Raw genomic sequence first — 25,590 nt, forward strand, 5'->3', positions numbered from 1 at the left:
ACTCTACGGTAGGATGCTAACATCTTGATAAGATCGCCCCATCTCTCAAACTGTGAGTCCTGAGGAAGACTGCCTGATGCTGATTAATCACCAATTGCTCAAGAAGGAACCCAAGGCTTAAAGTACAATCTATCTCCAAAATTATTTGGATAAATATCCATTTTGTCCCATGATATCCCATTTAAAGGAATAAAACTATATATATATAAAGTGGTGGAATCAGAATTTTATGTTTAAGGAAGCAAAAAAAAAATACAATATTTATAGAGGTGAAAGTATAAATTTTGTTAAAAATAGAGTAAAACTATAAAATTAAAAAAATAAAAAATTATTAAATTTAAAAATTTTAAAGGGACGGGTTCTACACACATGGGATATAACATTATGAAAAGTGGCATCAATTGAGAAAAAGGCTTAGAGCTTGTTTAGTTTAATTTTTTTAACTTAAAAGTTATTATAAAGCTATTAAGAAAAATAGTAGTATTTCCAATTAAACTAAAACTATTTGATAAGCTATTTGACAAAATAAATTATATAAGTTCTAATTTTGGTTAAAATTATCATAAAGAGTATTAACGTTATATTTAATTAATTAATAAATCAAAGCAGAACAAGTTTGCTTCAAATTTATATATAATTTTATATATTAAAATAAAAAAATTATACAGAAACGAAGAGAGAAAACTTTTAAATTGTAACTAAATGTAGTTTTGAATATTGAGTTTTCTTTTCTCTTAATCTTTGTAGAAACAAAAAAATCTCAAATTTTGCTATTCTGTTATTGAGTTTTCTATTTTTTTAATAATTTTAATAGAGAGAGGTAAAGAAAAAGAAAATTGCGATTTATGTTGAAGAACGATGATTTGCAAAGGAAGGGAGAGAAGAGGAAATCGATTAAGAGAGATAAGTATTTTTTGAAAAGTTGACATGTTTTTAAAAGAAGAAAAGAAAAAACTCCTCTCTAAAGCCTTTCTTAAGTTTTTTTTTTAAATTTGTTTTTTTTTTAAAACTACTTTTTATTTTAAAAGTGGTTCAAAATCCTATTGGACTTGATTTCTATTTTTGAGAAGTAAATAAATTGAAAAAAAATGCAAGATCAAATGAGCATATATTATGAGAGGTTTTGATGGTCAAATACATTCATTATGGGGTATATAATCTCTGAAGAGTAAAGATTTAAATTTTATTTTTTTTAATTAAAAAAAATATATTATAATTAAGAACCATTCGTAAGGATTCTTTGTATTCCTAAGCCTTCGATAATGAAGCATATTGTAGTGAAGAACTGTCCATAAAAATTCCTTGTATTCCTAAGCCTTTGATAATCAAGCATATTGTAGTTAAGAACCAGCCAAAAGGAATCCTTGTATTCCTAACAGTTATACTAGGATGATCTTGAAAAGTACTGCAACTTTAGACATCACAGTTTTGTGTTGTATCTGCTTTTCCATGTGCTCTATTTTGATTTCGGTAGTCAACCAGAAGTTGGAAAAAAGCCAATTAAACGAGTAGATCGTGTTCTAGTCCTGGAAAATGAAAGTGTGATTTTGTGGTTCAGTGTTTGCAGCCAAAAACCGCACGGAAAAACCCTACAAATCTCAAAGAGATTTGATAGTTATATTGAAATCAACCCAGAGACGATTATCCTTCTTTCCATGACAATGATGTACATGACCACACTTACAAAAAAGCCACGGACCATCTTGTTTCAATTACAGCACTGTTTTCACGTTCGACTTCTGGCCGCCCTATTCACCGCCATGTAGGGCATGCTCAATCAGTCTATTTCCCGTCCTAAAATTCCACTTCCTCAAAGCCTAAAAACCTTTGGTGTAATTATAATTGGAGGGTCAACTCAAGCCTCTAAATTGAGGCTGTGCGGCTGTTCATACCAAACTTGATTCCATTATTTTAAAACGCGATGTTTCACAAAAAAATGTGATCAGAAAAGCGAGTCGAGACCATTTTGATTTTTGTTCCGGGACCCAAACCCAATTTCCATTTCCATGGGAAGTACAATTTGCATGTGGAAAGCATGGTCGGTTTTGGAGTTTGATTAGCCTTGCACTCGGAGATCTATCTCGTGGCTATTAGGCCTCTAGCACTCCTGTAGAAACTCGTTAAAGTCAGAGAACGAGAGTACAGTTTCCACGCCAAACCGATGCCTTGACATCACAGGGCAAAGGCACATGATAAAAATAATGCAATTGGTGAATTGACAATAATGCTTAAATGGCTCATAGTCTCATGGTGGTCGGTTTTTCTATGGGATCCTAATCTCTTAGGTACATTGGGGTAGCTATGCCTAATGGTATTGTTTTTGGAGAATTTAAAATCATTATTTTTGAGATTTTTTTATGCTTAAGAATACAGCCTTGTCATTAGAAAGTTAGGAAGTCTTATTAAAATTTAAAATCTCAATCACTTGTACGGACAAAAAACCTCCTTGGGATTTCTCACGCCCAAGTATTCAAGGGCTAACAAACAAATTTCAATCTCTTCAAACATATACAATATGTAAGCAAAAAAGCATCGTGAAGTAATTAGAATAATTTATTAGAAAGTTTCAAGTCAATTTTGTTGAAAGTTGAAACCTTGTTGTAGATTCAACACTCTCAATTAATTGACCAAAAACAAGTCATAATGACCAAAGTTAACCGTACGCTTGGGGGGTCCTAATATTTTATGTTCCTGGTCCTAACAATCCAGTTTGCATTCAGATTAAACTCCTATGTCAGTCAGAAACTGGCAACGTTAATCCGCGTCCAGCGTCCTGGCTGATTACTTCAAGGATTGAAGTCAAACTTATTGCTTGATTTTTTTAATTCAAGTGGAACAATGTTAACATAAATTTTATTGAAAAAAAGGCTACACCAAACCCTTGCCCATTGTCGGTGACAGCTTCCCCTTCAACAAAATTACTATTACATTAGCTTTCTGGTTTCAAATTAACCTTCTATTTAAGTTTTGACAAAGATTTTGATTAGTGATTTTCAGTACATGCTATTCAAAGATCTGTTCAAGCATGGACTCCCACTCTGTTTTCAAGAGAGGGACGATGGGCAAGCTCTCATCAAAACCATAAGCTAGTGACTAGAACCCCATTAATGATAAAAAATTGACTCACCATTTGGATAGATTGATGATGTGATTGTTCAAAATAAATCCAGATTTCATTATGCTGTAACTATATAAATTAGGTAATTACTGTTATAAACATGGTTAAATAATTCAATTGCTAATTATTTTCTTTCGATAAAATATTTCATGTAGAAACTTTTGACATGAATTTTGAATGATTTATTTTGAATTTTTTTTGTCAGTAATTTTACTTTTTATTTGGCCTAAATATAAAATTTGCATGTGATTCAGGCCCCATAAACATGTTTGACAGCACTAATGTATGAGCTGCGCCAAAAACACTAAACAGAGACATAAAAAGATGAAAGTTTATGGAGAACCAGTACAACATAGTCGTAGTAGAAAATAGCGTTGAAAAAGAAAAGTAAAACGAGTATGGGACCCGAAAGAGAGAAAAGGGCAAGGTCAGGCAATGTGAAAAATGAGGAAACGCGGCGACCACAAACTCTGATTGCCATGTCAAGACAAGGTATGTGAGATGCCTCAGTATTTAAGCCAATAAATAAAGGGAAGAAAGCATATGCCTCCTCACCAACAGAGCGCGAGGCAGCCATCCAACCCAACCCAACCCAACCCAACCCAACCAACTAGCAAAGCATTTTTTAACTAAGAACCCATTCAAACGTTTATCCATATTTGCTCATTTAGTGCCCAACATTTGCCAAGTCTCTGCTCTTTGTCTTTGGCCAAATGTTGGAAACCCCTCGGTCAGAACAAGTAAGAGTAGAAAAGTAAATAGCAACCTTATTTTATATTGAGAACAATAATACTGGTAAGAACGTAAAAATCTGTATGGAAAAATAAATATTTGGTAATAGTAGTCTCTGTTCGTATGTGGGCCTATGGTAATCCACGGAACACGCCTCTCTACCGCTTATAACCAATTCCTTATCCGTAAGCGCTTCATCAATTGTTGTCTTGTTTCTCCTCGGCAATTCCCATATCTTTATCTCTTCACTCCAATCATTTCCTTTTTCTCTTATTATTCCCGTCCTTTTTTGTGAAAAAAAATAAACCCCTTTCAGCTTAAATTTTGTGGTTTGTTTGGTCTGGTTTTAGTGGTTTCTTTTTTTCTCTCTCTATCTTCAAGCGAACCCTCGAGTAATCCTGCGCTTAACGCTCACTCTTTCGATTTCCATCGAGGGTTTCTTTCTTTCTTTTTCTCTGAGATGGGTGTGGTTTCAGTTTTTTTGGAGATTTTGAGGAAACCCACAATTGGGGATGTGTTGAGCGAGTTAATGATGTTTATAGCTCCTTTATGGGTTGCTGTAATAGTTGGGGTTTTGGTTGGATGGGCTTGGAAGCCAAAGTGGGCAAGTTTAGGCAGAGAAATGTTGATGGATTGTTCTGGTTCCAAGGATTCAACTCCTGCTGCTTCAGAGTCTTCTTCTCCTGGTTTTGGTTCCATTTCAAGCTTGAATTTGATCAAGTTTCAGTTACCTAGTTGCATCCCTTGGATTACAGATGAAGGGGCTCAAAAGGATTCTTTTTCTTTGCCACCTACCATTGATTCCAATTGCAGGTTTGCAACTTTATCAATTGCTTTCTATTTGCCTTTTTTTTTAAACAAAAAATAGCATTATCGATTGGATAGCAATTGGGATTGTAGGGAATGATGTTATGAGCTGAAAATTTGCCTACTCTTAATAGCTTTTAAAAGTTAGTTTGGGGACTATGTTATTTGCAGTTGTAAATGTTATATGAGATGGAAGTGGAATGGGAATTGGGATTGTATTTGATTTTCCTAACAGCTAATATTTGTGTAATTGGGCAGTTCATCACAGATTGGGAAGGAAAAAACGGGTTTTGTGACAGATGAGGATTTAGAGCATTTGTGTAAATTAGTTGAAGAAAAAGATGGAGGTCCTGCTTGGATTCAGATGATGGATCGCTCTACACCAACTATGGGCTACCAGGCTTGGCGAAGAGATCCTCAGGTATATTTCTCCTCTTGAATATTTAATATAATATATTAGGACTAGTAAACTAAAAACAAATTTGCAAATGACTATGCTTGTTGGTTCTGTTCGCTATGTAAATTTGTTTATTTGCATCTTTTTTGTAGTAAATTTGATTGATTGAATTATGCTTTTATTGTTCATAAGACTGGCCCTCCACAATATCGTAGCCGGACTGTTTTTGATGATGCCACTCCTGAGATGGTGAGGGATTTCTTTTGGGATGATGAATTTCGAGCAAAGTGGGATGACATGCTTGTTAGTTCTGCAACTATGGAGGATTGCCCCACCACAGGGACCATGGTGGTCCACTGGGTTCGCAAGGTTTGCAAAACATTTTTTACTATTTTCTTTTGGTGGTTTTCATTTTTGTGTTACATTATTTTCTAAAGTGTACTTTGTTTTGCAGTTTCCCTTCTTCTGTAGCGACAGAGAATACGTGATAGGTCGTCGGATTTGGGAGTCTGGGCGGTTCTATTACTGTGTTACTAAGGTCATCATCCTGTTCCATTCTCTGGTTTTCAGCTCTGATTAAAAGTCCAAAAGTTAACAAGCCATCTCTATTATGGCTTTCTGGGCTAGGAGATAAGCCTCCTATATTATTCTGTTTTCTTTCTGCATTTATAGTGAGAAATAACATGGTTGCAACTGATATTTTAATCATATAATTAGTTTGGATATCTCTATACCTTTTAGGTTTATAAGAATTTTATGTTGCACAACAGAAACGGAAAATAGTTCTAACCTCACTAGGGAAAGAAATTATGCGAGATGATTGCCTAATCTTTGAGTTGTATTAATCTGTTAATTGCTTGGCTGAATCCATATTCTTTTATGAATTTTATGGTACAACTCAACTGAGTCTTATTGCCTAACAATAGGCTGCTGACTATAACAGTTTATGCCATGGCAGCATCATGTTGGCCAACTCTGTTTTATATAGTTTTTGAAGTGCAGAAGTTAACTTCTTAGCATCTTTTTACACATTTCAGGGAGTACCATATGCCTCTGTGCCAAGAAAAAACAAACCCAGGCGCGTTGATTTGTACTATTCAAGTTGGTGTATCCGTGCAGGTATTAGACTTCACATCATGTGTTTTAGGTTTAAATTATTTTTCATTTTTTCCTGTGCTGTTAGGAACTTTGAAACTTGCTCTTTCCCAGGAAAAGAGAAAATTCGTTTTGGTTTTGTACCAAAAGTAAAGAAAGGGAGAATATCTAACTCTTCCTGTAGATAGATTTCCTGGGAATGCCAATTTGTCATGGTCCATTTATGTTTCATTAATTTCAAACACATACTGCAATGTAAATTCCAGTCAATAATTTGTATGTGTTATATGTCAAAACAGTTGAATCGAGGAAAGGCGATGGCCAGCTGACTGCATGTGAGGTGTTACTTTTTCATCATGAAGATATGGGTATACCATGGGAAATTGCAAAGCTTGGAGTCAGGCAAGGTATGTGGGGAGCTGTGAAGAAGATTGACCCTGGCTTGCGTGCATATCAGAAGGAGAGAGCATCTGGAGCGCCCCTATCACATTGTGCTTTCATGGCTCAGATAAACGCCAAAGTAAGTGCAGACTACCTGAGATCCTTAGAAAGCAACAGTAGCGATTCATCAGAGCTTGAAACACATAATAAATCTGAGAAACCATTGGGGAGGAACATTCCCAAACTTCTAGTTATTGGTGGGGCTATTGCCCTTGCTTGTAGTCTTGATCGAGGGCTCTTGACCAAAGCTGTTATATTTGGAGTAGCCCGAAGATTTGCAAAAATTGGAAGGAGGTTGTAATTCAGAATGCATTTGTCATCATTCAAGGATGCCAGCGAAGCAAATTGCCGCTGCAATGAAGTCAGATGTTGCCCTTCTCACTGTCCTGCTTTAAAGGATTGAAAGGTTGTATAAGGTTTTTTCTGTTGGGGCCATGAAGCAACTTCATATCCGGTGAAATAGAAAAGATCAGATAGTTGGATTTTTTTAAATGGCCATGTCAACAAAGGATCTCATGCTGCAAAATAAACAGAAAGCAAGTTTCCTTTCTTGTTCAGTTGCTCATCTATCTAAATTCTTTTTCTCGCTTAATTAGAGCCCTTATCTATCTTAATATGTTTCCTCCCTTGATTATAGCCCTCATCTATCTCAATACTTTTTCTCCCTTGAATGTTCTGGAAAGCATGGAATGCAAGGTGGATCACTTATTTAAGCAGTCTGCGAATTTGTCAACGGAAGTTGGTGATGGCAAGCCATTCTTAGCAGACCTTTCATTCTTCCCTCCGATATTTGTTATGTTTCATGACTATTAAGACAAAGCTAATAATCCTCGAAAATTAAGACAAAGCTATTTATAATTTTATACTACTACTGAAACTTAAAACGCAACGCTAGGAACCCCTGGGACTAGCCTAGCAGGACTCTTGCCTGTACTTAGAGGGAGGAATTGTCATAGGTCATTTAAAAGGAAAAGAAAAAATTATCAGTAACATGATAAGACAGATGACTTGATGCCAAACGTGAGCATTGGGAAACTGATCAAGCGACCTGGTATGATAGCATCTGCAAGTTGCATAGCATCCTAAATCATGTTTGTCAATTCAATCTGGTTTCTTGGTAGCCCTCAACTCAACTTTGTTGGCAAACTTGTTCCAACCGTGTATTTCTTCAAGGTTGTGATCATAGTAGGACCCCTCAGAGGCTTCATACTCGTACGCAACGCTGATATGCAATTTTTGCTTACTTTTCTGGTAGCTGATCATCAAACTGATTTCCAAGACGTTCTATTTTACCCCCTCTTTTTCTGATTGCTTTTGACCCCCAAGACATAAAGAAGTTTCTGCTTCAAGCTTATCGACGACACATCCTCCACAAGTGAGATCAGATGAAATCTCAAAAAATAGAGAGATCCTCGATCGTTGTTCCTGGTGGGTCGCTAATTGTCTTTCTCCATGTTGAATTGGGAAAGATAATACGTGCATTATAAAACAGAATTAAGGTATAATTTGATTTTCTTTTTTTTTTGTTACTTTTTTTTCAAGGGTGGTATGACAGGTAAAGATCGGTTCAGTACTATTCGACCCAAAAGCGCAAAGGAATAAGTCAATTTCTTCCTCTGAGGCCAGAGATGAACACAAATTGAAGAAAAATAGTAAAAATTTGCTTGGAAGTTGATCCATGATCCATGATGCTAGACCCGATTTAAAACATGAATATAAATAAAGAATATCAATTAATTAACTAAAGTTCCAAATTTGTACATATACAGTATGAATTAGTTTCTACTTGAAAAATTAAAGCCCCTCTGTTTCAAACTCAAAATTGTATTACTTCAATCCGAATGCAACAGAAACCCCTGAATCACGATATTAGCCACTAGTAGGAAACAAGGGTCTCAAAGCAGTTCAGCCCGTCCAACTCTGGTGCAAACCGGGGAGCCCGGACCTGTTGCTTCTTCTCAACGTTTCCCTCTTGCTTTTTCTTCATGTTTTCAGTCACCTTATTGGTTACCCCTCTGCTACCAAGGAAGCTGTTACCATCTTTATTGGTTGTGGAGGCAAAGGAGGGCCTGACCGCCTGTCCCAAGAACTCGGCACAAAAAGCATCAAAGGAACTGAAGATTGAGTTCATGTTGATTGCTTGCTTGGTTGCTTGTTCTTCTTTTAGTTGGATTGCTGACCACCTGGAAGAGTTTTGTTTTGCGAAGATGCTGTTTTGATTGATGAGAAACCAAGGCTCGAAGGAGGCTATATATATAGGGGAATCAGGTCTTTGATATGTAGAAGGGAAAGGAAAGCTAGCCTTGGCTTCCAAGTTGTTTCTTTCTTTATTTCTTCTCTTTTTGTCGGATTAGGACTTTAGGATTTCGCGTAACATGCGAAAAAGCCTGGATGCTCCTATCTTCAAATGCGTGTAAGTCGGCTCCTGGTGGGACCTGGAATCTCCTTGGACTTGGAGGGAACTAACCTAACCGAACCAAGTCCCGTCTGTTTAAAAGATAAAAGCTCTTCTAATCAAATCCGAGCCGTCCATTAACGGTCAAGGCTGCTTTACTTTGGGAAGGCCGGTGCGCGACTTTGTCTATTTTGACTGGACAATTCGACGCCCTCCAGTCGTATTGCTAATATAATAGTAGTACTATTATTTTAGAAGGCCCCCGCCATTGTGAATGGATGGTCTGGATGGAGAGGACTGCAGCAGAAGCACTAAATATCTAGGAGTTCCATGGGTTGGGTCGTTGACCCGTTCCGTGATTGCTTGCTACTTGGCAGGATCCAGATTGCGTTAATATTACAAGGAAATGGAAAGGTTAACCGAACCTGGCACTTGGCAACCTTGTTCTACCACCTCCAATTTCAAATAGCTTTCAAACAGTCTCAATTGGCTCAACCTTATCTTTTCCTCTTATGTAATTTTTTAAGGTAATCTTCATAAATACTAATAGCAACAAATTTATGAATAGTTGGACAATCAAATCGGATACTCTTTAACATATGTTTTTGACCTGGAAGTGAGGATAAGGAGGTGTTTCAAACTCTTTTGATGGGTTTGGAAACATATGGTACCATTATCCACACATGTAAACATGTTAGAGGTCAGGAGCTGTTATCATCTACAAGCTCAATGAAGTTGTTCACAAGAAATGTATTTATGAACAGAAGACCCAAAGTTTTTCTGGTTACAAGTTGGCATTGAATTAGATGTTTCAGCTTTGCACAGAATACAGACACAGGGGCCGCTACCAAGCACCAAGACGTGTTTTTTCCACTTTCCACAATTGCCGCACCGGTGCGCTCACTATTCCTTAATATTTTCAATAGATATAGGACCCCAGTATTTGGGATGGCCGGGGTGGGCCATCACACTCCATCTTAAATCGCCCCCTTAAAAAGTGAGCCATACTGCAAACTTTGATGGAAAAATTTTGTCCTGTAAGGGACTTTGGATAAGTGAATGACGTAGCACGAATGGGACTTAACGTTGCGATTTATAATATTTCCGATGCTTGAACGCTTTGAACTGTTAGTAGTTATGATTTATTGGATCACTTTCATTTCCGATTTCACACCTCCAAGATAACGCATTACTCGATGCTTTGAAGTTACCCCTTTTCTGCTCAACTCTTTTATATATATATATAACTGTTTATTGCTTACTTGGGTCACTTACGCATATGGAACAATAGCGGTCAACGGGTCAAGTATTTGTTAAATTTGAAAATTTTGAATCCAAACTTATCAAAATTTAATAATTTATATATTTTTAGTTTATTCAAATTCAATGGAAAATTTAAATAATATAAATTAATTTTAAATCATAATAAAAACAATCAATGAATTTTATTAAGTATGAAATTAATTATAAGTAGTTTATAAATAAAAAACTACTATATGAACCTAATATATTTAATATTAAAATTATTATTTATGATCAAGTTCCAATAATATATATTTTTAAACCATTAATCTTGCACTATAATTTTATTATATAATACTGTAAACAAAGTTGTCAATTATAAGGTACTTAATAGGGCAACATGTTCCTGTTTTTCTTTAGTAATATAACGGAACTTTCCTGTTAGTTTCCTGATGATATCTCTTGTTGACAAACCCTTTTATTGGGACCAAGGTCTACTTGCATAGCAGCGTAGCTCTCTTCTTCCTTTGACCTTGTAAGATAAGAAAATAATATTAATCAAGTGAACGCGTTGAAGAAGAAAGTTGACCCAGACATGAGACCAAGAAATTTCAAGTCGAAGCTCCTTTTTCCTTTCTCTCCAGAAGGTTCAAATTTTAATTAAGGTGTAATACAGATATATTAGGACAATATGAAAGTGAAGCCTTAATCCTATTTATGTATTTTCTTTTTTGATGTAATAATCTAATTGTACCTATCTATATAGACATAAAATAACAATAAAAGCAACTAACCAACAAATATAATAACTAATATCATGTAGCGTTTGCTATCATTTTTAATATCATCGTGGTGACCTAAAAACCCATATTTGGTATAACATTATAAATTATTAGTGATCTTAAATCTTTGTGTTGGGTAATACATAGGAAAAAAAATCACCTAATAGAAAATATGCAAAATAATTTTTTTTATGAATAATAACATTATTCATCAAGTAAACAGAAATTTCAATTTTTAATTAAATAAACAATTTATAAAATAAGAATCCGTTGATTTATAAGAGCATATAAGATATGTACCAATTTTGATGAGTATGAGTATAATAATCCTCTAAAACAGTCAATTCTTATAAAGGCCAATGTCATGTAGGTTTGCTTTATTAATTGAATTAGTTTAAAAATAGTTTTTTATAGTGTGTTGATTGAATGGTCACTTATAATGAAGAATATCTTATAGGTCTACATATATTTGATTCTCCTCCTTCTGACATTTTACATTATGTTTTTGCAAATAAGTTAGGGATAAGCTGGGTTAGTTACATCACATTATTTGCTAATTGATTTTCCATTATATAGAAAAAAATTTTGAAGAGAAAAGTTTTTGCACACGTGCCATTACAACAATTGTTTTTGATAATCTAAAATCACTGTCACATAAATTTTTAAATTATTATCAAACACTATAATCTAATCATGCTAAATAAATCATTTTAAAATTTAAAGAGATCACCTTATGATAAACATAATCTTACCGGCTTACTTAATTTCAAAAAAAGAAAATCTAAAACGTTTTCAAATTTTCATTAAAATTTTGATAAACAAAGGTTTCATTTTTGGTTATTATCCTTATTTCAGTGATAATTTACAGTATTTTTCAATTGGAGATGGGTAAGGAATAACCTTTTTTTTTTTTTGAAATTATCATCCTGCTTTCATGAACATGAAGGGAAATAATTTTTCTCCTCCATCAACAAGAAGAGCAAAATAGGAGCAAAAACAGAGGGATATTGGTTGATATACACCTACATAACACCCAAGCCTACCCCCCAATGCCCAATCACTCATCCTCTTCAAAACCATAAACCACTCCCCTGCCTTCATAAAAAAGGAAATGTGATAAAGCATACAATCCCTGCACTTTACATCTACGCAGGTGGCATTAATTACACAAAAACTCGTACAAAGACATGTTTGTTTTTAAGATCCTAAAAAGAAAAGCATTTTTAAGATGGAGGGAATGATCTGTCCTTGTAAAAACCAAAGGTTTGAAGTTTCTTTCAGAGATAGAGTGCACAACTTTTGTTTATGTTAGCTGGTGCATGACTTCCTGATTATAAAAAGAGTGTGGCATCAACATCCAATCAACAAAAGGAGAAATGCAAGACAAGGCCCATATTCGTTGGTTTCACACCGTCAAATTCTCCCACAATCTTAATTTCTTTAAAGCGCAGCCATGTTCTTTTTTTTGACCGCATCACTACCACGACCGGTGCCAATAAAAAAAATCAGCACAACTTTGAGATATTTTTATCTTTGTCATGCAATCTCATCTTAATCCAATTAAAACCCATACGTTACGTTTTTTTAGATTTTTTTTTTGGGGGTTGATTGCTTACCAAAAGGATTAGAGTACTGTATTTCGGAACTGTGGTGTTATTCTCTCTCTCTCTCTCTCTCTATATATATATATTTATATATATATGCGCTCAAGGTCTCGTTAGAACAATCCCAAATGAAATAATCAGTATCCCAATGTTTTAATTGACCACAAAGTGTTGCATATTCATTATTTAATTAATTAACTTTGCAAAATTTACATGTTTTTTAAAGAATTGTAAAATAAAGATTCTAATTCAAATATTTAGCCTAATAAATATGGATCTCAAGCTTACAAAACCAAAAAGGTGCCTTTTTTTAAGGTACCTATACCCTAAGTATGCTGGGGCAACCACCATTGTCTTGAAACTTGCGTGACAATGCCGAAGCATCTGTCATGTTGATGATAAAATAATGTAAACTATTGACTATTCTTCATTATCAAAAGCGTTTGTTGTCCGTTGTTTCATAATGAAAAGAAACTAAAACAAAGTACGAAATAAGAAATTTACACCTTACATAAGGCAACCAAATTAGTCCAACCAAATAATTATATTACGCTTGAAGCCTCAGCGGAGTTAATTAAGAAAGTGCCATCCCAATTCCTACAAGACATATGGCCAAAGAATATATGTAAATGTCAATGCGTGTAACATGTCATCGGTCCATATTCCAGGCAGAATCAACGCACGCCGAGAAGACCGTGACAATGGGAATTGGCGAGCTACTTGCTTTTGCAAATCATAAATGATTGATTGAAAATTTCCCGCCTGATCGTAGTGACTGGTGACTTGGTCATAGCTGGCCTTTCAAAACTTTTAAAAAGAGCGTTATTCTCCTAAGATTCAAACTTCAAAGCCCATGGCCTGACGGAGTCGAACGCCATCGAGCTTAAGCAAACACGACCCCACCCATTTTTCAAAAACACGAGCCTGTCCGCCCCCTCTCTACGCTCTAGATTACAGCGCCTTTCTCCACAATCAACGCATCTTTCCATTTACTAGATAATTAAATTGATCAAGTAAAGGAGATTCTGAAAAAAACCGCTGTTCTGTAGGGGGCCACGGTCCCTTATTATTCTACCGTTCGGGTCCACCGCCGTCACTTTCGTCATGCCAAGCTGGCAAGCCTTAGGACACGCGGCCGTTTTCTATTGGTTAAGGAGAGTTGAGGATATCGTGGACTCGACGTGGTAGAGAAGCTACACACACATTTTTTTAATTTGAAAACCGGACCCAAGAGTTAAATTAAATTCCGTTAATTGAGGAAACGGGAAGCTGTGGCAAATTCAGAAAATATAAAAGCTCCAACCAGGAGGGAAGGATAAAATAAGTTTGCCGAAAGGAAGAGAAAAGGAAAAGGAAAGCTGGTGGTCGGGATCCGGCGAAGTTCGTCGGGTTTCGCCCATTTGTCGTTCGAGCTTCGAAAGAAAACAGTCTCAATCTGAGTTTCAATCGCAGAAATAGATAGGATTCGGAAAATGAAGGGATCTGGGCCTCTTGTTGCGACTGTGCTCGCTGCTTCCACGGTGGCTCTCACATCTTCTTCCTCCTCTGGACTCGATGTTTCTTTTTCTCCTACCTCCTCCGACCAGGTACTTTTCTTTTTGAAAATTTTTTCATTCAAAATTTTAAGGCTTATATGATACCTCTCATTTCAAATTTTAAGTGAATGTTTCGTTTCGTAATTTTTAACTGATTCCTGTTTCCAATGTCTAGTCACTGCTTTTTCTTTTTAATTTTTCCACTATATTTCAATGCAAAATTTTGACTGCTTAAATAATTATTTAAGTGGCTTGCTTTAGGATCTAGATTTGCCTTTTCTTTTCAATTTCCCCATTTTATTCGCTGCTTAAGTTACTAATTCGTTTTTTACCCTTCCTTTTTATAATTTTTAACTCTTAATTTCTGTCAATACGATTAATTGTGCCTTTAATTCGTTAAGTTTTTTGCTTTTTCCTAAATCATGGATTTTGATTTTGAAATCTATGGATTCAAAAGGAAACCTTTCCAATCTCTAGTTCTTGACATTCTACATTGATTGATCAGCGCTATAACTCGACGGTAAAGAAGGGTACCTCGAGGAACTGTACGGCGTCAGAAAAGGAGAAATTCGCGCCACGATTTGATGGGTTGAGGTTCATAGAGACGTTGGTCACAGCTCACAGATAGCGGAATAGAAACACAAAAGGCCGCCCTTTTGTCGTGGTTTTCTTCATCTTTTTTGGTCATTAACAGGTCGCGCTAAACTATACCCCCTTCATTTTTAACCCAAAAATTGGTTGTTAATTGCTATATGATGTGAGATTATAGAGTGCCTCTTCCTTTTTTGGTTTTGTTTTATAATTCCCAGTTATTTTTTCTACGCTGGTTATGTCTGTCGATTGATTTTGATGGTGAAATTAGAAAAACTCTAATTTCTGAGCGCTTTAACTTTTTGCCTTGGTTAACTTATTTCAGTTTTCATCTTGTTGTTTCAGAGGAAATTTTAAATTTTATAATAACAATTTGCCAAGTGTCGTAATTGTATCTTCAAGGAATCCGGCTGGAGATGGAATCTGGGCAGGTCACGGGCGCATTGCCTTTTGCATAGCTTTCCTTGTTATGAGGTGTCGCTTATGTGTTTCTATCGTCTGTCAACTGCAAGAAACTTAAGAGTTACAACAAAAAACTAAGTTAATTACTATTTATTTTAACTTAAGAGTTACAACAAACAAATAGTAAACCCATTTGAAAGGTTTCCCGTTCTAATTTGTGGGAGAAATTTGAAATTGATGAGATATAAAACAAGAAAAAAAAAAAAAAAGCTTGATCAAATGATCTATAATTCTTCTGTGCTTCCATTTTTAAGTAAAAAAAAGTTTTGCCAGGAGCAACCAATTTAATCTTGGTAAAGATCCGCTTACTATATTAAGTAATGAAGATATTTACTTTTTCATTGTAAAATGATTAATGCATATTGAAATTGATTTATGGTTGAAATTTCAATGACTTTAAATTGAATAAGAATGTAAATAAAAGCTAATTAAAAATGAGAAACGATATGAACAAATTATGACCTTAAAATTGTTTGAAAAAGACGTGTAAATATTTCACTATTTTTATTAATAATGGAGAGAATTTATCCTTTAATTTCTACGAGTTTGAGCTATGGACAAGTCACCAGTTTTATATATCTTATTTGATTTGGCCACTGGCATGTAAGTTTTAAGCGACAATTATGTTTAGTTTATTAGTTTGTGTTGGTCATTGTCAAGGAAAGGCGAAGAGTAAGACAAGAACAGAGAAAGATCGTGAAGCATGAGGGATATGCCGATATGACAGTGGGAATATACTCGTTTGGTGCAGCCTCTTTGAATGGTTGGCACACCCTAGTACATAACTTCAAGCTTTCTGTTACGTTTTCTTTCATACAAAGGCACAAAACATTTGGGCACACTTCTTTCGTGGCGAATATAAGCCATAGGCTGGTTGATCTTTGGTTAGATGGGAAAGAATGTATTCGTTAGGTAAAGCCCATTGGCCTTAGATGGAAATGTAAAACCATTAGATTTTTTTGGTAGGTAAAACGTGCATTCTCCAGTTGTTAAAGAAAGAAGGGTGCCTAGATTTTTCAGTCGAGAACTAACGATGTGATAATGCTGATATTGCAATTGTAGACACATTTAAAAGGTCACCACTCTTTTCATAATATCAAGTTGTGGTCCGATAAACTTAGATGTCTTTGACGCGTTAAAATCTTCCAAGCTTGGATTTCCACTTCTTTATTTTTATTTTTTTCTGAGAGCATAAGAAGGAATTTTGGTTGTAGTTTTCTTAACATAATAGTACCATTTTAGCCTTACATGGAGATGCTGTTTCCATAGGTGGCCCGTGCGAGGCGTCGAGTTCCAGTTTTGTGAGAGCAAAAGCTTATGCAAGGGCCGACCCCCCCACCCCAGCCCTTTGCGACACGCTAAAGATCCACGCGCGCCTTTCCTTTTTTTCTTGAACAAACAAATCCTGGCCAGAAGGTGTTGGTGCAGAAATAATCTATGGAGAAAAGTAGAAAAGAAACGTGTGACTCTAAATTGTGATGTTTTTCTGTATCAGAGGAAGAACAAAAAGTAAAGTTGATATCGTGAATTATTGTAACGAACATGTGAATTAGAGGCGTAATATGCATCATTTTCTTGAACTTGGCTGGCATTGCAGCTGTAATTTCCTCTTTGGAAGATGCAAAAATTTATTACCGCTTGAAAAATATTGCTTTTAGCAAGAATATAAATTTGGTCTTCTTAAAAATATCTCATAATTTAAATCAACAATACTATTTCAATATTATAATTAAGTATTTGATTCATTAATTGATGAATGATTTTTTTTTAAAAGGTAAAATTCGAATTCCTTAATTCAATTAATAATACTTTAAGACTAAAAATTTACCTCGAAACATTTTTTTTTATACTTGCACTGAATTCCATTATTTATTTCACATTCATATTTAAGTGTCATAATGGGTTATGCTATTCATTCTTGAAGACGAAAATCGTGCCTGCATTTAGCTTAGCAACTTGATCAGAATTTTAAGTAAGTTAATGTGTCCACAAATTGAGTGGCAGGTGGAAACCCAAAAAGCTAAGAACATTGAATTTCCAACCTCTCACGGGGGAGAGGCCAAGAGTTCTCCTGGGAAAAAATATCTTCCACCTCACATGCATTGCTGGTGAATCATCGTGATTGAAAAACTTGGGGACTACTACCAATTACTAAAAACGAAGGGGGAAAAACATGTAGCCAACCTGCTCCATTACAAAATAAGCACAGCAGAACACAGGGTTCCGTGGCTTCTATGCCGTCAGTTAATTAGTTTATTAAAAAATTAATTTGAAGTACTAAAATTATAAAATCTCTTGGAAAGCAACACTCAAGTCTCTGAGGAAGAAACAGACATTTGTTGGACCCCACCAATTATGGACCCTGAACCTCGAGATTGCACTCTCCGGTGTCGTTTTTAATCCACTTGGAGCCATTCCTCTGTTCAACGTGACAAATTAAATAAGAAAAAGAAATATCATTTATAAGCTCACATTTCTACACTGAAGAATGACCGCTAATTTCCAGCATATTCGTACGGATGCTAGGGGTCCCACTTTACACTTGGGAAGCAGACTTGAGGGCTTAAGCGGTGGAAGGACACTCAACCGTTCTCGTAATGCCACGTGTTGTGGCACGGTCAGCAATGCAATCAGTGCAAATTGGCAGATCCTCCATGGATATAAGTGACCACTTCAACTCCCGGGTACTCCGAACTGAACTCAACAACGTACGAGTCAAAAGGGATTTGTAAGCCTTGAACTGGTGAGTAACCTAGATTTCTATGCATGGATTTCCTAACTGATTTTGAGAGATTCACGGAATCTGTTGCGTAGGTTTCTGTTTCTTTGATGGTGGTACGCGCCAAATTTGAGACATTTTCAAGTTGTTGTTACGTTATCTGTATAAAAATTAAAAAAGTTTGCTTCTTTTTTTTACTTATAATGATTTTTGGACATGGGTTAAGTTGTTTATCTCCTTCTCTTTCTTCTTTCTGGTCTCAGCTTTCTCACTAATTGAAAGTACCCGAGCAATGGCAACAGTGACAGCCTCACACTTCGTTTCAAGAAGTTCACATGTCAACAGCCAGGAAACAAAGGCCAAGCTGGCACAGATCGGCATGAGGAATCAAGCCATGACTCACAATGGTTTGAGGTCTTTGAACCAGGTAGATAGGTTGCAGATGAGAACCCATGCAAAGGCTGTTGCCAGGCAAGCTGTGAAAGAGGGACACCCCACTGCAAATGACAGGCCTTCCGGGAAAATTATTTGCGGAACAGGGATGAACTTGGTCTTTGTGGGAGCTGAGGTTGGTCCATGGAGCAAAACTGGTGGACTCGGTGATGTCGTTGGTGGACTTCCTCCCGCAATGGCTGTAAGTAGAGTTTTATGAGTAACAGTGCAATGAATCATAGCCTTTTTTTTAAAAAAAAATCTGAAAACAAGTACTGTATAGTTTGCTGTTAAATTTTGCTAGTGAAGTATATTTGACACTAAGCCCTATCGCTTAACATTGAGTAGGTCAGAGGACACCGTGTTATGACAGTGTCTCCTCGCTATGATCAGTACAAGGATGCATGGGACACCTCTGTATTAGTTCAGGTACGGTTTCCGATCCTGTTAAATTCAAGAGAAATCGTATTCTGTTTATTTGGTACTTCCAATTCCATTAAAGTAAGTTATGTTTGGATTGTGTTCTTAAAGATCAGCTCCTAATATGCAGCTAAAAGTCGGGGACAAAATTGAGACTGTTCGGTTCTTCCACTGCTACAAACGTGGAGTTGATCGTGTCTTTGTCGATCACCCTATGTTTCTTGAGAAGGTTTGGAATTATCATTTATTTGTTTAATGTTTCTGTATTAAAGATTCAATTAGTTCTGTTCTTATTTCCCCTTTTCTTTTCTTTTCTTCTTCTGTTTCCTTATGTTCACTGTTCTGATGATTCAGGTATGGGGCAAAACGGGATCCAAAATATATGGCCCTCGGACAGGTTTGGACTACAAGGACAATCAATTGCGATTTAGCTTGTTATGCCAGGTAAAACGATTTGAGTATGATTCGTCCCTTTCAAATTGTAATCATATCATGAAAATAAGGCAAGCTGATTTTTTCAAAGAATTTAGTGATGTAATTGTAACCTCTCAATAGATATAATTGAAAGCTGCGAAGCTGGCATGTGTATAAGGTTAGGTGATACTGGTACGACAAAACAGAATTCCCCTGTAGCTGCAACAATTGTAAAAAGTTGGATAGTTTATCACATCCAGTTTAAACACCTGGGCTGTCGGTTAAACCTTTGGTTTTAACTGTCTAATCAGAAACAAGCTGATAAACTTATGGCTAGTGTTCTCGTGTAGAACTTCCAAAGACTAGCTAGTATTAGATGTTTTAGTGTAAAAACTAAAGGAAACTTAGTTGGTACTGCTCTAGAAACTGTACTGCTGCTTGTTAGACAAGATTATGGTAACTGAAACTTTACTTGGATTTGTAAATTGTGAAAAACGGTCCACAATATTTCATGTTATTTCCATCTTACTGATGGTGTGGCCTATAAGTTGCACCTTGTATGTCGCCACTTAGCCAGTCAAGTTAAATTAGTATAATTTTTTCATTTGCAGGCTGCTCTGGAGGCACCCAGAGTTTTGAATTTAAATAGCAACAAATATTTCTCAGGACCATACGGTATCAACTTTTCCACTTCAGTCTTAACCTTGAAAGTTAACTCTTTTGTCATGAAATGATTTAGGCTGATGTGCATGACCGTCTTCTGCAGGGGAAGATGTTGTCTTCATTGCCAACGATTGGCACACTGCTCTTCTTCCATGCTATTTGAAAAGCATGTACCAATCCAGGGGCATCTACATGAATGCCAAGGTATGATGGCCTCTGGTTGAAGTAAATATGATCTTACTAATTTGGACCTGCAGAAGCTTAAAACTTACAGTGTGCTCGATAAATATCGCAGGTTGCCTTTTGCATCCACAACATAGTCTATCAGGGAAGATTTGCCTTTGCAGATTTCTCACTTCTCAATTTGCCCGCTCGGTTCAAGAGTTCATTTGACTTCATGGATGGGTATGAAATAATATTTGATATTTTTGCCATAATTAGGAACTTTGCTTAATATTATTTTGGTGAATTATTTTCTTTAGCCAAGGACTTAAAAGGTTTTGATTGACAGGTATGACAAGCCTGTCAAGGGAAGGAAAATTAATTGGATGAAGGCTGGAATTATAGAATCAGACAGAGTCTTGACTGTAAGCCCATACTATGCCCAGGAGCTTGTTTCTGGTGCAGACAAAGGTGCTGAACTTGATACCATCATTCGTAAAGCGTGCATCACTGGCATTGTGAATGGCATGGATGTTCAAGAATGGAATCCTGCCACTGACAAATACATCAGTGTCAAATATGATGCAACAACTGTAAGTGCTTTTTATAACTTCCAATTTCTCGGTCGTTTGTTTAATTAGAAGACATGTCTTATAATAAATGCCATTGCAGGTAATGGATGCAAAGCCATTATTGAAGGAAGCTCTTCAAGCAGAAGTGGGGTTACCTTGTGACAGGGATGTTCCAGTGATCGGCTTCATTGCTAGGCTAGAAGAGCAGAAAGGTTCAGATATTTTGGCAAAAGCTATTCCAAAGTTTATTGGAGAAAATTGTCAGATCGTAGCCCTTGTTAGTGTCAAATTTTGAAATGCTTCCTTCCTGTGGTTGTTACTGTTGCTTCAATGAGTTGAGTGTTAGTAAATAATGGATGTATTTTCATTTCAGGGAACTGGAAAAAAGGCCATGGAGAAGCAGCTTGAGCAGCTAGAGCTCCAGTATCCTGACAACGCTAGAGGAGTAGCCAAATTCAATGTTCCATTAGCCCATATGATTATTGCTGGTGCTGATTACATTTTGGTCCCTAGTAGATTTGAACCATGTGGTCTCATTCAGCTGCATGCTATGCGATATGGAACCGTAAATGCTTTTGACCATTTCCTTTTCAGCAACCAACTGATTTTGACTTCATGAATTTACAAAAGCAACTGGTTATACTAATCTTGCTCTCATAGTACTGAAACTATAAAACTCTACATCTGTTCTGTGCTTCAGGTGCCAATTGTTGCCTCTACTGGTGGACTCGTTGACACTGTCAAGGAAGTATACACAGGGTTCCAAATGGGAGCCTTCAGTATTGAAGTAAGTAGTAAAAAATGTTTTTGTCTGTGTGAAGTGCAACGAATGACTTGTTCATTTTTCTGTCATCTACCTATAATGGAAGATCATTCATCTCCACGGTGATGTTTTTGCAGTGTGATGCAGTGGATCCAAGTGATGTAGATAAGGTGGCAAGAAGTATCAAGAGAGCTCTTGCAACATATGGCACTCAAGCCCTGAAAGAAATGATCCAGAATTGTATGGCACAAGATCTTTCATGGAAGGTCAGTCTTCCCATTATTGAGCATGCAGTTTCACTTGGTGGATTATGGTTACACCAAATTTAGAGCTCAAGGAAGAATGAATTCAAATTAAATAATTCTCTATTTCATTGGATTGAAATGGAAATTGGTTTATTTATGCAGGGACCATCAAAGTTGTGGGAGAAGATGTTGTTGAGCCTAGAGGTCGCTGGCAGTGAACCTGGTATTGAAGGAGAGGAGATTGCTCCTCTTGCCAAGGAAAACGTTCCCACTCCCTGAGCATGGAGACTAATGGGTTTGAATGTTCAAGTATTGACTTCAGCAAGCAAAGGCATAGCGCTAACTACTAAGTACCTTCTTTCTTTAATACAACTATGTTATCTATCAACTGTGGACAGCCATTTGCTTGAGCGGTGGAAAACAAACTCCCCTGCAGGTGCAGTCGATGCTTTTTTGGAAGGTGAAAAGATAGGAGCTTGTGTAAAGATATAGTAATGAAGGTAACAGGTGTTGTTGATGTTCGCGATAACTAAACAGGGAACCAATTTCTGTGCATAGCTTTATGCGTTATGTCAAGTAAATAAAAGAGTCTTCAACTTCTAGAAATAAGGTGGCTTTGGAATGTGTATGATTGCATCATATTTGAGCTACTACGAAAATGCTGAATGTTATGACCCCTGCCCCCCGCCGCCCAACCCATATCAAATGGCATTTGATTGAGAATGGGCCATTCACCTTCAAGCTGGCCCAGAGAGAAAAACAGACATAAACATTACTTTGGGAAAATCCAACTAAAATAAAACAAAAAAAGGGGTACACATACAGCAATGGGGTCTGCATGTACCACTGGTAGTACTATACCTTTAGACATTGAACCAACGGCTGAGATCAGCCCCTCAGGGTGGAGCCACCGAAAGCGACTCCCAATCACTTTGCTTTCCATGGATGCCACGTATCTGATGCTGATTCTCTGTCGTCTTCCCAATGTCACGCTGAAAGCGTAGCGCACTGAATTAAATACTTTGACACTAATAATCGAATTAAGTAAAAGAAATTGTTAATAAGGTCTAAAGAAAAGTGAACGGTGACCCATGTGAAGAGTGTCGGAGAAGCAAACCTTTGGCCCCACCAAAAATACAACAGCACAATCACAATATATAAACATTCGGTGAGCATTTATCGTCTGCTCATAAATAATCTACCCCTTTTGATTGCGAATCATTAGCTAATCCCCATCGTGAAAATCTTGATCAACACTCTACAATCGCCGCCTCTAAGAATTCTGCCGCCCTTTATATCAACGTCAAGTTATTCAATCCCGGCGCAGACTCTGCCAACTAAACCCAAACAGAGGGGGAAGTCCTTACGTCTAAAGCCTTTTTTTTTTTCTTACTTTTCTTCTTTTGCCAACCTAAGCTCCCATTGCTTTCGAGGTTTGCTTGTCGACATTGCACAGCTGTCTGCTTGAGTGATAAAGGCCGAACTCTCCGCTCACTCATTGCTCTACTACTCTTATCAACTCTCGCATCAGCTCATTACAGTTGTCACTCGAAGCTTGTAAGAAAGTGACTGAAAAATCTTGAAGAATTTCTTGTTTGTTGTCTTGCTTAACACTTTTGGCGACTCAATTTGCGTGTTCATTGACGGCTTTTACCTTTAAAAAACAAAGATACTTAAAAGCCATTTTGCCCCTGCACACTCACTCACTCACTTTACCAACTGCTCTGTTCTCATGGGGTTCCCTAGATTCTTCTGCTATGCTTCTATTATTCTTTCAATTTCAGGTACTGGGTAACTCACACTCTAATTTTATTTACTGGGATTGAATTATAATGCATTAATTTGCTAATTTTTGTTTGCATTTCCTTTTTGGTTATTGCAGCTTATTTGTTTCCAATTATGGTTAATTCAATTGGGATCAATTATGGACAAATAGCCAACAATCTTCCATCCCCAGAAGACGTAGTGCCACTAGTAAAATCAATTGGAGCCACCAAAGTGAAACTCTACGATGCAGATCCAGGAGTCCTTAGCGCATTCGCAAACACCGGCGTCGAATTCATCGTAGGTTTAGGCAACGAGTACTTGGACAGGATGCAAGATCCGGCTAAAGCAGAAGCTTGGGTCAAGCAAAACGTTCAAGCCCACTTACCCGCTACAAAAATCACATGCATCTTCGTCGGAAACGAGGTTCTCACTTTCAACGACACTACTCTCTCAGACAACCTTCTCCCGGCAATGCAAAGCGTTCACACTGCGCTGGTTAACCTCGGACTCGACAAACAAGTAACTGTCACGACAGCACATTCCTTAGCCATTCTCGAAACCTCTTATCCGCCTTCAGCTGGAGCGTTCCGTGAAGATCTGATAGATTGTTTAAGCGAAACTTTGAGTTTTCATCAAAAAACTGGGTCTCCTTTTTTGATTAATGCGTATCCGTACTTTGCTTATAAGGGAAACCCCAAGCAAGTTTCGTTAGATTTTGTTCTTTTTCAGCCTAACCAGGGAGTTATCGATCAAGCGACGAATTTACATTACGACAACATGTTATACGCTCAAATCGACGCCGTTTATTCTGCTTTAGCTTCGTTAGGTTACAAGAAGCTGGCCGTTCATATATCGGAAACTGGGTGGCCTTCAAAGGGAGATGAAGATGAGGCTGGAGCCACACCCGATAATGCCAAGAAATATAATGGGAATTTGATTAAATTGATGTCGAAGAAAACAGGGACCCCACTGAGGCCGAATTCGGATCTTAATATTTATGTTTTTGCCTTGTTTAATGAGAATATGAAACCAGGTCCCACTTCAGAGAGGAATTATGGGTTGTTTAAGCCTGATGGAACGCCGGTGTATCCTCTCGGGATTAGTACGAACGACGTAGTTGGGAGTAATACAACCGCCGGTGGAAGCATTGGGAATGCCGTGACGCAACCGTCTTCTCCGACCAGTTCTTCCACAGGCTATTTGTCTATTTCTTCCGCAACGGTAAGTTTTGGGTAAAAGTTGGGAGCTTTCCACATTTCTAACGGTTAATTTCCTCTTTTTCATTGCGGATATTCCGTTATCTTGATAAGATTTAAGACACACCATTCGTTTAGTTCTGTTTGCGACTGATAATGACAAACTCCGTAATGGTGACATTTACGTTTTTCAATTTTTGGTTGATAGCAGGAAAGATATCAATTCATCGGGCATGTACTGCTGCCGGCCTCATTCTTATTGATTAAAACGTTGGTGTAGAGACGAATTCAAAGCTCTTTTTTTTTATCAAGATTTAGAGAAAATTTTTTCTTTTTTTTTTTTTTTTATTAAAAAGGGCAATGGAGAGGGTGATATAAAGAGAATAAGGGGCAGCTTCGTTGTTAGGGAAAGGTAAATTCTGTTTCTTTGCTTGTACGCTAACATTGTGTCAGGGGGAACACCATCAACTTTACCTTGACTGCCATCCCACCCAAAAAAAAACAATGGAAGGGCATGTAAATAGATATCCAACGAGCCCTAGTCTGTCAACTTTTTAATTTAGGGTTGATAGAGGCAACCGGGGCAATGGTGGGTGGTGGTGGCGTAAGCTCTGACTGGGAAATTGAACATGATTCGGGTTGCTTTTGATCTTTTTAGCTGGCACTCAAGTGTGATCTTTTTCACTTTTTGGTGTTATTTTTGCAGGGTGTTAGGTTGTTGATTGAGAGAGTTTGGTAGAGGGAGGGGACCGCAGCTTAGACTAAGTTTAAATGATGATTATTAATTTGCTACATTATTGTTTTTTGTTATCTCCCTTCTTGTTGTAGTGAACAATTATGAAATTTTTTATTTTATATATCTGTTCAGCAATCATCTCAAACCAACAACCTGATTCCCGTCCCTGTTCAGCATAAGAAAAGAGAAGGAAAAATGAACAGTCTCAAAGTGATTTGGGTCCTTGTTTTATTAATAAATACTATAATTATATCTTTATATTATGCCATCGAAGATTCGGTTGAAAGTTGGTAGGGGCAT

General features: G+C 36.8%; 4 protein-coding genes and 1 long non-coding RNA gene across 9 annotated transcripts; 4 read left to right on the forward strand and 1 right to left on the reverse strand.

The window, feature by feature from the left end:
- Positions 4,076 to 7,226, forward strand: LOC18605944. The gene is made up of 6 exons (XM_007039274.2): positions 4,076 to 4,663; positions 4,916 to 5,078; positions 5,247 to 5,423; positions 5,509 to 5,592; positions 6,092 to 6,173; positions 6,449 to 7,226. Exons 1-6 carry the CDS (start codon positions 4,311 to 4,313, stop codon positions 6,889 to 6,891), a joined length of 1,302 nt encoding a protein of 433 aa, XP_007039336.2. The 5' UTR covers positions 4,076 to 4,310; the 3' UTR covers positions 6,892 to 7,226.
- Positions 13,777 to 15,068, forward strand: LOC18605947. The gene is made up of 2 exons (XM_018116729.1): positions 13,777 to 14,199; positions 14,654 to 15,068. The coding sequence occupies exons 1-2, from the start codon at positions 14,086 to 14,088 to the stop codon at positions 14,774 to 14,776; spliced, it is 237 nt and encodes a 78-aa protein (XP_017972218.1). The 5' UTR covers positions 13,777 to 14,085; the 3' UTR covers positions 14,777 to 15,068.
- On the forward strand, positions 17,854 to 22,193 carry LOC18605949 (granule-bound starch synthase 1, chloroplastic/amyloplastic). Of its 2 annotated transcripts, none has more exons than XM_018117647.1 (14): positions 17,854 to 17,944; positions 18,184 to 18,554; positions 18,701 to 18,781; positions 18,882 to 19,001; positions 19,127 to 19,216; positions 19,798 to 19,861; positions 19,953 to 20,053; positions 20,145 to 20,254; positions 20,361 to 20,604; positions 20,684 to 20,860; positions 20,957 to 21,148; positions 21,284 to 21,370; positions 21,484 to 21,612; positions 21,754 to 22,193. In XM_018117647.1, exons 2-14 carry the CDS (start codon positions 18,213 to 18,215, stop codon positions 21,868 to 21,870), a joined length of 1,854 nt encoding a protein of 617 aa, XP_017973136.1. In that variant the 5' UTR covers positions 17,854 to 17,944; positions 18,184 to 18,212; the 3' UTR covers positions 21,871 to 22,193. The 2 variants fall into 2 exon arrangements, with proteins under 2 accessions (XP_017973136.1, XP_017973137.1); XM_018117648.1 differs by having other exon boundaries at positions 18,903 to 19,001.
- Positions 22,274 to 22,757, reverse strand: LOC108661377. The gene is made up of 3 exons (XR_001927161.1): positions 22,709 to 22,757; positions 22,453 to 22,583; positions 22,274 to 22,333 (listed from the first exon to the last, which is right to left on the reverse strand). It is a non-coding gene; the product is annotated as an uncharacterized LOC108661377 (long non-coding RNA).
- On the forward strand, positions 22,813 to 25,409 carry LOC18605950 (glucan endo-1,3-beta-glucosidase 11). Of its 4 annotated transcripts, none has more exons than XR_001927159.1 (4): positions 22,813 to 23,375; positions 23,474 to 24,579; positions 24,763 to 24,966; positions 25,261 to 25,409. XR_001927159.1 is itself a non-coding variant. In XM_018117649.1 (3 exons), exons 1-3 carry the CDS (start codon positions 23,324 to 23,326, stop codon positions 24,832 to 24,834), a joined length of 1,230 nt encoding a protein of 409 aa, XP_017973138.1. In that variant the 5' UTR covers positions 22,813 to 23,323; the 3' UTR covers positions 24,835 to 25,409. The 4 variants fall into 4 exon arrangements, 2 of the variants coding, with proteins under 2 accessions (XP_017973138.1, XP_007039347.2); XR_001927160.1 differs by having other exon boundaries at positions 24,766 to 24,966; XM_018117649.1 differs by having other exon boundaries at positions 24,763 to 25,409.

This window comes from Theobroma cacao, chromosome 3, assembly GCF_000208745.1.
Source record: "Theobroma cacao cultivar B97-61/B2 chromosome 3, Criollo_cocoa_genome_V2, whole genome shotgun sequence".
In the NCBI taxonomy this organism is placed as follows: Eukaryota; Viridiplantae; Streptophyta; class Magnoliopsida; order Malvales; family Malvaceae; genus Theobroma; species Theobroma cacao.

What these genes read in the sequence shown, in the direction of transcription:
- LOC18605949 (XM_018117647.1), top strand. Translation starts at nt 18,213, where the DNA reads ATGGCAACAGTGACAGCCTCACACTTCGTTTCAAGAAGTTCACATGTC. An exon ending in ACACCTCTGTATTAGTTCAG is followed by an intron (nt 18,782 to 18,881) that starts GTACGGTTTCCG and finishes TTGTGTTCTTAA; the next exon opens with AGATCAGCTCCTAATATGCA. An exon ending in TGGGAGCCTTCAGTATTGAA is followed by an intron (nt 21,371 to 21,483) that starts GTAAGTAGTAAA and finishes ATGTTTTTGCAG; the next exon opens with TGTGATGCAGTGGATCCAAG.
- LOC18605944 (XM_007039274.2), top strand. Translation starts at nt 4,311, where the DNA reads ATGGGTGTGGTTTCAGTTTTTTTGGAGATTTTGAGGAAACCCACAATT. An exon ending in ACCATTGATTCCAATTGCAG is followed by an intron (nt 4,664 to 4,915) that starts GTTTGCAACTTT and finishes GTAATTGGGCAG; the next exon opens with TTCATCACAGATTGGGAAGG. An exon ending in TGGTCCACTGGGTTCGCAAG is followed by an intron (nt 5,424 to 5,508) that starts GTTTGCAAAACA and finishes TTTGTTTTGCAG; the next exon opens with TTTCCCTTCTTCTGTAGCGA.
- LOC18605950 (XM_018117649.1), top strand. Translation starts at nt 23,324, where the DNA reads ATGGGGTTCCCTAGATTCTTCTGCTATGCTTCTATTATTCTTTCAATT. An exon ending in TATTATTCTTTCAATTTCAG is followed by an intron (nt 23,376 to 23,473) that starts GTACTGGGTAAC and finishes TGGTTATTGCAG; the next exon opens with CTTATTTGTTTCCAATTATG. An exon ending in TGTCTATTTCTTCCGCAACG is followed by an intron (nt 24,580 to 24,762) that starts GTAAGTTTTGGG and finishes TTTGGTTGATAG; the next exon opens with CAGGAAAGATATCAATTCAT.
- LOC18605947 (XM_018116729.1), top strand. Translation starts at nt 14,086, where the DNA reads ATGAAGGGATCTGGGCCTCTTGTTGCGACTGTGCTCGCTGCTTCCACG. An exon ending in CTCCTACCTCCTCCGACCAG is followed by an intron (nt 14,200 to 14,653) that starts GTACTTTTCTTT and finishes TTGATTGATCAG; the next exon opens with CGCTATAACTCGACGGTAAA.